The sequence below is a fragment of the Mustelus asterias genome, chromosome 20 (genome assembly GCF_964213995.1).
Source record: "Mustelus asterias chromosome 20, sMusAst1.hap1.1, whole genome shotgun sequence".
Lineage (NCBI taxonomy): Eukaryota > Metazoa > Chordata > Chondrichthyes > Carcharhiniformes > Triakidae > Mustelus > Mustelus asterias.
In genome coordinates, this window is record NC_135820.1 from 49,033,763 (window position 1) to 49,047,348 (window position 13,586).

The 13,586-nt window shown below is 42.4% G+C and overlaps 1 protein-coding gene across 1 annotated transcript in view; it reads right to left on the reverse strand.

The window, feature by feature from the left end:
* Positions 1 to 1,216: 1,216 nt before the first annotated feature.
* Positions 1,217 to 13,586, reverse strand: part of arfrp1 (ADP-ribosylation factor related protein 1) — a 30,118-nt gene continuing 17,748 nt past the window's right edge. The window contains exons 5-8 of the mRNA XM_078236496.1: positions 11,386 to 11,467; positions 10,533 to 10,603; positions 6,129 to 6,229; positions 1,217 to 2,927 (exon numbers count right to left, since the gene is read on the reverse strand). Coding sequence (XP_078092622.1) covers positions 2,840 to 2,927; positions 6,129 to 6,229; positions 10,533 to 10,603; positions 11,386 to 11,467 — 342 coding nt within the window. The 3' untranslated portion in view covers positions 1,217 to 2,839. The remainder of the gene's footprint in view (positions 2,928 to 6,128; positions 6,230 to 10,532; positions 10,604 to 11,385; positions 11,468 to 13,586) is intronic.

Sequence of the window (13,586 nt, forward strand, 5' to 3'; positions counted from 1 at the left end):
TACGCTGCCAAAAAAGCAGACACAGAACAATGGAGCTGCAGCCCACAAGTAGCCAGGCAACCTCAGCATTTTGCTCTCCTTTCAACAAAAAGTTTATACTCACCTAAATACTTATTCAGGTAATTAAAAAGTGATGTTATTCACAGAGACTTAGTCAAAGAAATGAATGTCTAGCCGAAGAAAGCGTGATCAAAACTTTGTTCAAATAGGTAGGACTTGAGGAGAGCCTTTTAATAAAAGGAAAGGGAGGTGAAGTGATTTAGGAAGGGAATTCCATATTATTGAGCCTCGGTAGCTGAAGACACGACAAGCAATGGGTGGTGGTGGTGGGGAGGGGTGTTGGTGCAAAGGGAAGGAGAGGCTTAAGAAGTCGGTCAGAGAAATGGAGAATTGTTGGAGAGTTGGGGTGGATGTTGTGGAGCTAGATTATTATAGAAAAAGATGGGTCCATGAGGGAATTAGGTGGGGCATGAGGAAATTTAATCACAGGGTGAAAAGTTTAAATCCGAGGGACCAGAAATCAAAGTAGGTCAGCAAAGGCAAGGCTGATGGGTGAATAGGCATGAGATTTGATTGGGCAGCAAATAATTTTGAACAGTTGAAATTTACGAAGTGTGCAGGAAGGGAGGTCGGCCAAGACAGCATTGAAGTAATTAAGACTGGAGGTGACAAAGACAAAGCTGAAGATTTCAGATCGGAGTGGAGCTGAGGTTGAGTGCTATTATGGAAGTGGAATGGCCTGTTCTTTGTGCCGGAGAGGACACGAGGGCAAAAACTCATCTCGGATTCGACAGCAAGATCGTAAAGCATCTGACCAATATGGAGTTTGGAATTACTGGCAAAGGTAGAGAGCTTATACCAAGAACTGAAAACAATAAGGGTCGAGAACAACATGACACCAATTTAAGGTGAATGGGGAAAAAAAAAACCACAAAGGAAACATGAGGAGAATATTTTCATACAGCAAGTGATTAGGATCTGGAATGCAAATCAAGCACAGAACTGTGGTGAACACTGAGTACTCCTGTTAGTCTTCTAGATCAAAGCTACGCATAGTAAATTCTACCAGATTCTAGCCATCTAGATTACTTATCCCGCTGGAATGTGAAAAGAAAAAATTAAAAATGCTCAGTTGCATTTTGGGCTAAGTAAAAGAAAACCACATATCCTACAAAATTTGCAGATAATCCAGTGTGTGAAAGCAACATAGAAAGATCCATCTTTTTCCAATCACTGGAGCAGAACTTTTATCTTAGAACAAAGAACATTTTTATTTTCTTAATATACCAAATGGAATGCATTACAACATAAATCACAGCTTCTTCAACCCATGTTACTGATACATTTTTATTTGAAATAAGGAAATAGAATGTTTGACTGCCAAAATGAGTTCCCACTTTTCTGGATTAGTGCTTCCAAATTGAAGGAATACTAGCACAGCAAAATAAAATCTGCATTTTACAATTGTCTCAGTAATAAAGTATACTGTTGCTCAGATAAGTAGCCCCCAATCCTTGTTCTGAGCCAACATTGAAAAAAGTGCCTTTTGCAGGAACCTGTTGCAAACATTTCACAGTTGCAACCAAATGTATTTGAACAGTCACAGATGTTAAATATATATCATCTCCCAGATTTATCATTTACAAGGTCAGCAAAACAAAGAGACACATTGATATAAAAGTGCACACTCATTACCAGCCACTTCCAACCAGTTCAGTGGTTCACAAAGCGTCAGAATTGTGCCGAGCATAGTAACATTTCCAGTTTCCTCAATCTCTCACTCTACACATCACCACCATTTGGTTGCAGCCTTACAAAACACAGGGAATTCCATAGCTTCCTAGAGCAATTGGCAGCGTTGATCTTCCAGCCACTAAGTAGACACAAAACATTTCCTGGAAAGGATCTGGTCAATTATCTAGAATATCTCATGACAACATTGTTTCCAATTGAAGCCTTTCAGTAAATATGCAGGATCTAAAACCACTGCTAGCTGTAACAAATTGTATTATCCTACATTTTAACTCAAGTAAAACAAATACTGGTCTAACTTAAGTCCAAAACCAATTGCAAACAAAATCCTCCTCCGCTATTTCCTTCTACAATCTTCTTCCCTCAATTCCAACAGGCTCACTGGGACATTGAATGGTCTCAGATGTGTTTTGGTACCTTACTAAAGTGGATGTTATTCATGAATGATTCTCTGTATGATATCTGTGGAGGACATCAAGCCCAATCTTATCCTGAGCTTGCATCGATGCAGGTCCACTTCAAAGAAAGGAATGCTCTGTGGAATCAGATATCAGAATCCAGGCTATTTTCCCCTCACCAACCCAGCGGTGCTATGGTTCTGTCATTGCTCCAGCTGTGATTAGCTAACTGATCAAAACCAGCATGAAGCCCGGATCATTCCTGATCTGCACTTTACAACTGCTCCATAAATAAACTCCATGAGCTATCAGGAAGCTTCTTCCCTCGCATTTAGAAAAAAGATGGGAGGATGGGGTGGGTGTTCTGTAAAACTGTAATAAGAATTAGTTGTTCCAACAAAATAAATCAATGGTAGAATATACGCACTAAAGAAAAGATTCACAAAATGAGAAGGAAATACAAATGCAGTGGGAAGTATTATCGCAGCATGATAGTGGTTTATGCCATAGAAACTGTGACATAATCGGTCACAATCAGTGAGTAATGAGAACTTGAGAGTATTTTCAGCTGGAGTATTTCCAAGAAAGTCGGAGATTCTTCGAACAGGTTGGGATCCACTGAACTAGTTTTCAGCATTTCTGATAGGACAGGAGATTTTGTGCTCAGTCTGAGGTTTGAAAGAAACGCTTTATGTGATATCCTTTTGCCTTGGTGGTCTGTGAATGTTCCTGATCACACATTTGACCATCCATTCAATTCCATCATTTACACCTTGTCTAGAGGAAGACAAAAAATGTTTTAATATAATGAAATCTGTAAACTATTAAAGACAAAATTGGGGAATATTCAAATCAGGGAAGATCAAGAATCTTAACTACATAAAATTAAGAAAACATGTGCATGTATATATTAATTATATAAATTGAAAACATTTACAGCTAATTTAAGCATATTCCTTTAACCTTTTCTGTTGGCAAAAAGATTACAAGTTACTTTTGGGCATGGGGAAATAGAGGAGAAAAATATGCATTGTGGTACATGTAGTGGACATTTGTTTCATCATTGAATGACTCATCAATTTAATGTCTGCTCACTTCTTCCTAGAATACTATGAAATTAGCATACTGTAGCAATAATCTATTTTTTTCATGCCAAAATATAACATTTATGAACCCATAATATTCAATGTTAATAATGACACACGACATACAGCAAGCACTACCATATTGCCCGACACCAATCTAAATAAATTGGGCCAAATACAAAAGAACAAACCACATAAAAAAACTCAATATTGGATCACGTTTCCTTTTTTCTCCAGTTCATCATTTGGCACATATTCTTCCTCCCATTTTGCCATTAGAAGATCACCAAATAGCTACAGATGAGGAAAGCCATTTGACTGATCTCAGTTTAGCCATCCAAGGAGGTCCTAAAAGAGCCCTAAAATTTCTTCAATGATTCCAGGGTTTCTGCCTGCACGACTCTAGCTAAAACTTCACTCCATGCATCGCGCATTCCATGAGGAGAGCTTCCTAATATCAGCCCTAATCCTGTCTTTTTTCTGCATGTGTGCAACAGTGTTATCTTGCCCTAGTTCTGCTACTCAGTTGAGTCATTGATTGGATTAATGTATCCTGTACCATTTACTATGTTAAAATCACCATTCAAGCAAGGGTGAAAACTGCAAATATTTTGATTTTTATCAATATCTATGTGTGTTAATTGCTGCTCTATACAGGCTGAAACTAGTGTCATGAGCTTCCAGTTTAGATGCAATTGGCAATCATTGGCAAATTTGGTTAGTTTTGATTTTTCTCCCTCTCAATTTTACATTCAAACTTATTTGCGTAACGCTGAACATAATGGGCGCAATCCCTTTTTTGCCGGCAAGAACAGCTTCATGCCTAGGAAGGGGGCTGAAGCCCATTTGCATAGAAATGACTACATTTTAATATACTTACCAGATTCAGCATGTCTGCTTTCACCCTCCTGGGTGCTTCCTCCCCACGCCTGCGATATGTCATGCTGGCGAGAATCACTAATGCTCTGCAGTAGTGAGGATCTGGCGCCATGACAACACTGAAGGGGATTGGAGGCAATCAAGGTCCCTGGGTGGTCGGGGGGCATGGCTGGGCAGTCAGCCTGGCAGTGCCCAGTTGGGCACCTTAAGTACCAGGGCAGCACCAAGGGGGTGGGGCCTAAGTAGTGTGGAGGTATGATGATGGGGGTTGCTCTGCGGGGGGCGGGTGCATACAGGGGTGGGCTGGGGGTGGGGGGGGGGGGGTGGCGAGGAGAGTACATCATGGCTCTGCCAGAAGACTCATTGGGAGAGTCCTGATGCCAGTAACCTGTGTTGGTATGAGGGGTGGGTTGACAATGCTGCTGATGATTGAGGGAGGGGATACGGGGGGGGGGTCCAATGCCCGTGGGGGAACGGGATAGGAGGGGGTCTCCCAGTTCACTGTCAGGTCGGGGTGCCCCGAAACTGGCTTCACCGGCATACTTAAGCCCCCCCCACACGCATCCTACCAGTGCAAAGCTCCCAGCTGTCAAAAGAATTGCCAGAGTGCCAGAAGATTGCAGTGCCGAGCTCACCCAAAAGATTGGCGTTGAGGACTCCCGTTTTCACGCTGTTGTGACACTTAGAACTTTTTGGGGGAAATTATGCCCAAGATCTTTCATAAATCATCACAAGTTGGCAGCACTTTGACATATGACTCTTGAGGAAACGTGGATAAAAAACGTATTGGTAGATTTCAGAATGTTAACCTGGTGCAGTTGTATTCATACAACTGAAAACAGGCTCATCAGGAATAATAATAAGCTTTTTGAATCAGACGGTCTACTCCACCACTTGTGGGTTCCCGGATTTAAAATAAATAAAATTACTCAAATAAAAGATGTACAGAACAACTTACTTTTTAAATTGGTGTAGAAAGCAAATTGCTTTGTCAATTTAAAAAAAACAGCTTTTGAAAGTTCCCTGCCAATCCCTTGCATCTCGAAGACGCTGAATTTTAAGAGCTGCCTTGAAGGCCTGCGAGTAGGTGCAATTAGTGGAAACTTTTAATTCAATCTGGGGTTGTGGTATGTTTTATGGATGGGGAAGACTTCTAGCATAATAGTGCTAGAAAAGCATAGAACGTCATGCAATTTCAATTTGTGCTTAACTTTCCGTGATCTTTTGTGTTGGTTTCAGACAGCTTGCACTGCGAAACCTAGTGAACCAGCACAGAAACTCCTGCCCAATTAGTGATATGTCTATAAGTCTCTCAATTTATTTCAACTTCATTCTTTAGAAAATCAACAACATTCACTATTTGCAGTACTTCATGTTTGCCGATGTTAACTTTAATTTGCAATTCCTCTGTACAAGCAAATTGAGCCCAGTTCATTTTTGAACCTTCTTGAAATCACTGTCACATCTCCTGTTTACTGAAAGTTTCTAAATTAAGGTCACTGATGTCAGTTAGAAATTAAAATTCTATATCCAACCCAGAGACACCTAACTCCGTTCTTCTCCTCATATTTGCGGTGGTTCAAGAAGGTGGCTCACCATCATTTTCTCAAGGACATATACAGTTGGGTAAATAATGCAGGCCTTGCCAACAAAGCTCACATCCCATGAGTAAGTGAAAAAAGTTCCAATGTAACTCTTAACATATGCTCTAGTTTCCAAAGACAATTCTTCAATCAACTTCTTACTCACACTCAGGAATTACCCTGAATGCCCTCAACTAATAGGTGTCTCTGCTGTCATCTTCAAAGCCGTGGTACATTAACCTGCTGTGTTCAGTGACTCAAAAAGTACCTTCTTGTGTTTCAATGGTGTGAGGTTGTTTCTGATCCTTCCTTTTTCACAAGATTTACTAACATATTTGCTACAACAGTCATATTGAATGTGTTCTTCCTCTCTCCCCCAACCCATCTATCCAACCAGAAATGTGCAATGAAAGAAATCGATCATTACTCACCCAGTAAGTGCTGAGCATGGTTGCACCAAACAGTCTCTCTTCCCAATTTTTGGAGCGCAATCACTAAAAGCTGTTTTTATGTCTCCCACTGAAAGGCAGGTCTATTAGTCGCAGGAAAAGAATGAAGCGTTAACGTTTTGCTAAATTAGCTCAAACCACCAAAAAAGTGAAAAATAAGGAGGATTGTCATCCCAACTCTTACAAAAAAAATCTATACCATAATCAGTGTTAATTCCACATTGGCAAAATAAACAGGTTTGTGATGCATAAATTTTAAAATTTGGAAAGTGTTTGTTTGCAAGAAGAGTAATTATTTTTGTTAGGAAAATTGACTGGGTTTACACAAATTTATTTAAATTGGGATGAGGGTGGCATGTGGTGCTAATGCTAGTTCAGTGGCAACTCAGACACCAAGGCTAATGGTTTAGTGATATGGATTCAATTCCCACCTCAGCAACTGGCGGAATTCAAGTTCAATTAATACATAAATCTGGAATGAAAAGTTGGTCTCAGTAATGGTGACCATGAAATGATCGTCAATTGTCTTCAAAACATCTCTGGTTCACTAAGGTCCTTTAAAGGAGGGAAATTTGCTGTTTTTACCTGATCTGGTCTACACGTGACTCCAGACCCACCGCAACGTGGTTGACTCTTAACTGCTCTCTGACATGCCTTAGCAAGCCACTGAGTTCAAGGACAATTTGGGATGCGTGACAAATGATTGCCTTACCAGTGATGCCCATACCCAGTGAAAGAATCAAAAAGAAAATGCTCATTACAAGAATGCTGTGGCTCAATTTTGATATAGTTATTTATTTATTTGGTTTGTCTCAAAATCAGTGTTGGAGGGGAAGAGCAAGCCATTTTATGCAAATGCAAACATTGGGCCCGATTTTACCATTTTCATTCCAAGTGCTGAATCTGGGCGCAATTCAGATCCGACTTGGAAATCTGTTCCCAGGCGCCCCCATACACACACAGCCTGAAAAAAAAATTTGCGAGTCTGAATTGCTCTGTGGGCGGGGCTTAGTGTGCCCGAAACGATCGGAGCTCTGAACTGCACGTGCGCAGTTAGAAAAAAAAATTGAAAATTGTGCCCCTGTCACATTGCTCTTAGGTCGCAAAAAGCAGATAGAGTGACCCAGGAGTGAAAAGCGGGAGCGATGGCCCCCACAGACATCACCCTCACAACATAACTTTCCCCCTTATCCACACCGCGCCCCCCCCGCCCCCTTTCCCCCGCACCGATCGCCCGCAGAGTGGCAGCGGACCCCTCCGCCCCCCCACCAGACAACGATCGGGCCTCCCTCCTCCCCATCCACCAGAGATTCATCTGACCCGCCCCCTCCTCCCTGCCCCCATGAGAAAATGATTGGGCCTCCCTTCTCCTCCCCCCCCACCCCCCCCCTCACCAGAGAATGATCTGGCCCGCCTCCTCCCCCCCACCTCCGATCCGAGTCAGAGAGCCGTTGGAAGCTCCGAACTTACCTCTTCAGCAGCTGGAGCGCTGGAAACAGACCTTTTGCCGAGCATGTCTGTTTCACACCGAATCTGGGCGCGCGAATGCGATGGTAAAGGGGGAAATGCTGATAAAGTTGAGTGGTTCATTAATTCAATTTAAATGCATGCGCGAATTGGATCGCAGCCATTCCCGGGCCTTGGTAAAGTGGGCATCTGTGCGGACACGGATTGCGTTAATGGCCTCACGCCTGACTTTACCACGTTTTCATGCCCAAAAATGGGCGCGACGCAATGGTAACATTAGGCCCATTGTATGCAATTTAGTCAAATAGACGGTGAGGTCTGAAAGTATTTACTGGTTTGGCAACTTATACAATTCCATTCCCCTCTAGTGAAGAATGAAAACTCCTTTATTGTGGGCATTGGGTAGCACTCAGCAACAGATACTAGAGTGCTCACAACAACAACCTAAATTTCCATTTAATGTAACGAAACATTTCAAGGCACTTCATAAATCCATTAGCAAACTAGGTATGTCACTCAGCCATATGAGGAGATATTGGGTCAGATACCCAAACGAAAAGATAATTTTTAAAAACAGTGTCTTTAAAGGAGGAAAGTGAGAAAGTGAGATGGAGAAGTCTCTGGAGGGTTATTTCAGAGCTTAGGGCCGGGGTAACTGAAGGTGTGATCAACAATGGTTAAACGATTAAAATCAGGGTTGCACGAATGGCCAAAACTAGAGGAGTGCAGGTGTGAGTTAAGACATAGACAGCAGAGCTTTGGATAGGCTCAAGTTTATGGAGAGTAGAATGTGGGAGACCAGCCAGGAGTGTATTGGAATCATCAAGTCCACACGCAATGAAGGCAAGAGTGAGTTTCAGCAGCAGCTGAGCTGAAATGGAGACGTCAGGCGATGCTGTAGGAGATGGAAATAGGCAGTCCTAGTAATAGCACGAATATGAGGTTGGAAACTCATCTCTGGGAAATATGTGACGCCAAGGTTGCAAGCAGACAGGTTTAATGACTAGTGGCATAGTGGTTAGCACTGCTGCCTCACAGCGCCAGGGACCCGGGTCCAATTCCAGCTTTGGGTGACAGTCTGTATGGAGTTTGCACGTTCTTCCTATGTCTGCATGGGTTTCTTCCGGGTGCTCCGGTTTCCTCCCACACTCCAAAGATGTGTGGGTTAGGTGGATTGGCCATGCCAAATTGCCTTATAACGTCAGGGGCACTAGCAGGGTAAATATGTGGGGTTACGGGGATAGGGCCTGGGTGGGATTGTTGTCGGTGCAGGCTTGATGGGTCAAATGGCTTCCTTCTGTACTGTAGGGATTCAATGACAATCTCAAACTGTTACCAAGGAGAGGAATGGAGTTGGCAACTAGGAAATGGAGTTTGGCACAGGTAACACAAGTAATGGTATATTCTTCCCAATATTTAATTAGAGCTGGTGATATTTAATTGCTAGTCTAATCAGTTAGCTGATTTTAGCCAGGCCAACAGCTATGCACCATAGTCAATGTTAGTGGCCATAGGCGACAGAGGAGAAAAATAAGATTGTAGTGTCCCTGATAATTATCCAATTATCTCAGCTAGACAGTAATGTGAAAACACAAGGCCAAGCAGGCTTTGATGTCTCCAGTGATTGAACAGCCTACTGAATGACACATTTTGTCTAAGCTTATAGTTCAAGAATGGCTACTTGGGTGTGAAATTAGAGCTGTCAATGCCCTTGGAACAGTACTTCAGCAAAGTTTGATGAGATAAGAAGGACGGCACGGTGGCACAGTGGTTAGCACTGCTGCCTCACAGTGCCAGGAACCTGGATTCGATTCTCGGCTTGGGTCACTGTCTGTGTGGAGTTTGCACATTCTCCCCGTGTCTGCGTGGGTTTCCCCCGGGTGCTCCGGTATCCTCCCACAGTCCAAAGGTGTGTGGGTTAGGTGGATTGGCCATGCTAAATTGCCCCTTAGTGTCCCGGGATGCGTAGGTTAGAGGGATTAGCGGAGGAATTGCGTGGGATTGTGGGGTAGGGCTTGGGGTGGGATTGTTGCCGGTGCAGACTTGATGGGCCGAATGGCCTCCTTCTACACTGCAGGGATTCTATGAAGAAGAAAATTGGTAAACAAAATGAATAACGACAGAACACAGTGGCTTGCATTGCTGCCTCACAGCGCCAAGGATCCGAGTTCAATTCTGGCCTCAGGTCACCGTCTGGTGTGGAGTTTGCATGTTCTCCCCGTGTCTGCGTGGGTTTCCTCCAGGTGCTCCGGTTTCCCCCAGGTGCTCCGGTTTCCCCCCCCACAGTCCAAAGATGTGCGAGTTAGGTTGATTGGCCATGATAAATTGCCCCTTAGTGTCAGGGGTTTAACAGGGTAAATATGCGGGGTTACAGGAATAGGGCCTAGGTGGGATTATGGTTGGTACAGACTTGATGGCCAAATGGTCTCCTTCTGCACTGTTGGGATTCTATTCTATGAATGAGAATTAAGTTGCACTAAACTTCTCTTCACGAAGAATCTTGAATTGTCCAAAGGGAGAAGGGGATTTTTGGTTCCTGTCTGCTAGCCAGCACTTTAGGGAACATGAGACATGCAGTGTGACAATTTCAAATGATATGTGTTGTGGCCATTTAAAGTTACATCCATGGCTTATGTTCTTACAGGATTTTTAACCTCTCCTGGAATCAAGGGATATGGAGAGTTGTAAGAAAAATGTAATTGAGGTGGAAGAGCAGACTCAAGGTGTCATATGATCTACTCCTATTTCTTATATTCTTGTGTTCCCCAATCTTCATTGGAAAGTTTGGCTAAATGACGCCTCTTCAGGTTTGCCTGCTGTGTTACATACCTTATGACAAACTTTCTGACCTAGGTAAATTCCACAGTGTTAGAAAATTAATTGAAGAAAAATAGGGTTGAAATTTTTTTTAAAAAATACCTCAATATCCTGTTTGTTAGCCAACACCAACAACGGAACCCCTTCAAGTACTTCAGTAGTGATCATTTTTTCTGAGGAGATATAACGTTTACTGATGTAATTAAACACCTCAGGCACATTGACAGCATCTTACTAAAGAACAAATATTTATATCAAGCCTCAACATTTATTTAGGACATTCCAAATCATCAATGGAGCTAAGAAAACAAATGACAAATCCCCATAGGAAGGGGTTACTACGCAAGTGTGGCATTTTTTTTTAAGCCACCAGTGGACTGGGTGGTACAATGCTTTAGCATGTAAACCTATCACTTCAGGGACCTAGGCTTGAAGCCAAGACAGGTTGAGAAAAAAATCTCCCCTTGATCTGCTGCAAAGATTCTGCACGAAGCCATTATGTGCAGTCTCAAAACAGTGCACCATTTATGATAGTCAGCAGCCTTTCAAGGAAAGCCATGTCACATAGATGCTGAAGTTACGAGCAGAGTAGAAGAAATGCACTTATCCTAGATCTCGTCTTTGCTTCTGTTAATCCACATGCTTGATATTGGCACACAATACATAAAAGGAAAATATTTTTCCACAGCCCTGCATTGATCTTTCTCATCTTAATGAGCACTCAAAACCACCCTGACTCACGAACCAAATCGAAGACGACTGTTTGGAGCCAAAATCCTGAATAAATGATCTTCGAACAACACTGCACATTATACTAATTCTCAAGAGCTGCAAAATGTCTTTAAATATATATACTATATGAATGGAAATAACATAAAACAGGTTTTAAAACTACTTTAATTTTACTTGCTTGCAAAACAGCAATATAAAACAATATTATTTGTTTTATACATACCAAAAGCTATCTTTGATTCAGACAATCTTTCTTCGTCAGTTGAATCAATTACATATATTACACCATGGGATTCTGCATAATACTAAAATGAAAAAAAGAGTTCATAATATGTAGAGTTAAGTGATAGCAATCTCATAAGATTCTATCAATAGTGATTAAAATGTACAGATAAGTCTAAGTTGGTAACGAGAGAAAACTGACAGTCCAATCTGACATCATTTGACTTCCATCATCTCCTGACTACCTCCACCCTGAACTGCCGCTCAGGTTTAGAGGCGTGGATTCAGTGGGCATCACTCAATCCCAAACCAGTGTTTCTTTTCCAAATGTTTTTGTCATTAAGACTGCTTTCTCGTACCTTCACAACATTGCTTACCTCCTTAATCTTCCCATCTCCTCCACAACTATTAAGTTCAATCGATACATACCATCCTGAGTTGCAGATACATCACCGTTCCTTCATTGTCAAAAATCATAGAATCCCTTCCTAACTGCACAATGGGTATACCTACACCAAATGGACTACAACATTTCAAAAAGGCAGCGCACCACCACCACCTTCTCAAGGGCAACTAGGATGTGCAACAGTGCAATGAGTAAAGTGTCTTAATAGGCTGAAGTTGGTGAATGCAAATAGCTCAGAAGATCGTGGGGCTAATGGCACCTTCAAATATTTTGAGTGACTTGTAAGAATCCAATCTCAATTTAATTGGTCCATAAAATAGCAATTATTGTGAGTCAGTGTGGTACCTTTTAACTTTGAAAATACTCATCACAAAACCAATCTGTAATAACTCCATGGAGGCGAAAGTCCTGTCACCAAGTTAGTTTATTTACCCCATACATCTGTACACAGCCAGCTCTCCAGTTGCTCCCTGCTGAATGCAGGCTGGGAGTCTGACACACCTGCTTTAAATAGGGAGCATGAGGCTCCCTGATTTAACCACTAATTAAGACTCAACAGGTACCTCTTTTTGCGTTCATACTCTAGCAAGCCAACCTCATTAGCCTGGCTGAAGTCATCACATAATCTACAAAAGGAATCTGTGGCACAATACATGATCAACGTACCAAATTTTAGTCAATCTCCTACTACATTGCACACACATGGAGAATACGGAAGGGTGATCTGATAGAAGTTGATAAAATTGTGAGGGATATAGATAGGGTAAATAGTTGGAAGCTTTTTCCCAGGGCAGAAATGACAATTACAAGGGGGCAAAAGTTGAAGGTAAGGGAGGAAAGGTTCAGTAGAGATGTGCGGTGGACATTTTGTCACACAGAGGGTGGTGGTGGCCTGGGATGCACTACCAAGTGAGGTGGTTAAGGCAGATACGTTAGCGACATTTAAGATTTACCTGGATAAGACACATGAACAGACGGGAACAGGCGGTTGGTCTAGATAGGACAATGCGATCAGCACAGGTTTGGAGGGCCGAAGGGCCTGTTTCTGTGCTGTGCTGTACTGTTCTTTGTTCTCTCTTAAATGTCCCTGCTGTTTTCACATTGGTTTTTTTTGTTTCCCCTCTTTTGCTTCTCTCAGTTTTTTTTCTTTTACCCTCTCAGATTGGAGTGACATGATGGAGTCACCAACAGATGCAGGCTACATTCAACCTGAAGTTAATGTGAAAATGTGATTCTCAATAGTTCCATTCTCATCCCTTTCGCCAATCTCATTATTCCCATTGTGTACCATACCCATTAACTTTCCCCTTTCCACGGCCTCCCTTTCACCACCAATACATCTTCCCTTTTGAGCTGTCCAATAAATCTGTATACCCTGTGTTCTTTGCTCCACTAATCGCTGACTCACCCTTTACTTTCCCTCCCATTCCATCCTCCCGAGGGCAAGCGATGAGTGGCAAGAGATCTTCTCATTGCTGTTTCTCTCCTTTCCCCTCACCTGCCCTCTTTTCTCATCAGTTTAAGGGAGGCTGTGGCGTAGTGGCATTGGACAAGTAATCCAGAGACCAAGGGCAATGTTCTGGGGACCTCGGTGTGAATCCTACCATTGTAATTTAACAGGAATACCATTAAACTATTGTCGTTTCTCATAAAACCCATCTGGTTCACTAATGTCCTTCAGAGAAGGAAATCTATTGTCCTTATCTGGTCTGGCCTACATGTGACTCCAGAGCCACAGTAATGTAGCTCACTCTTAAATGCCCTCGGGGATGGACAATGAATGCTGGCCCAGCCAG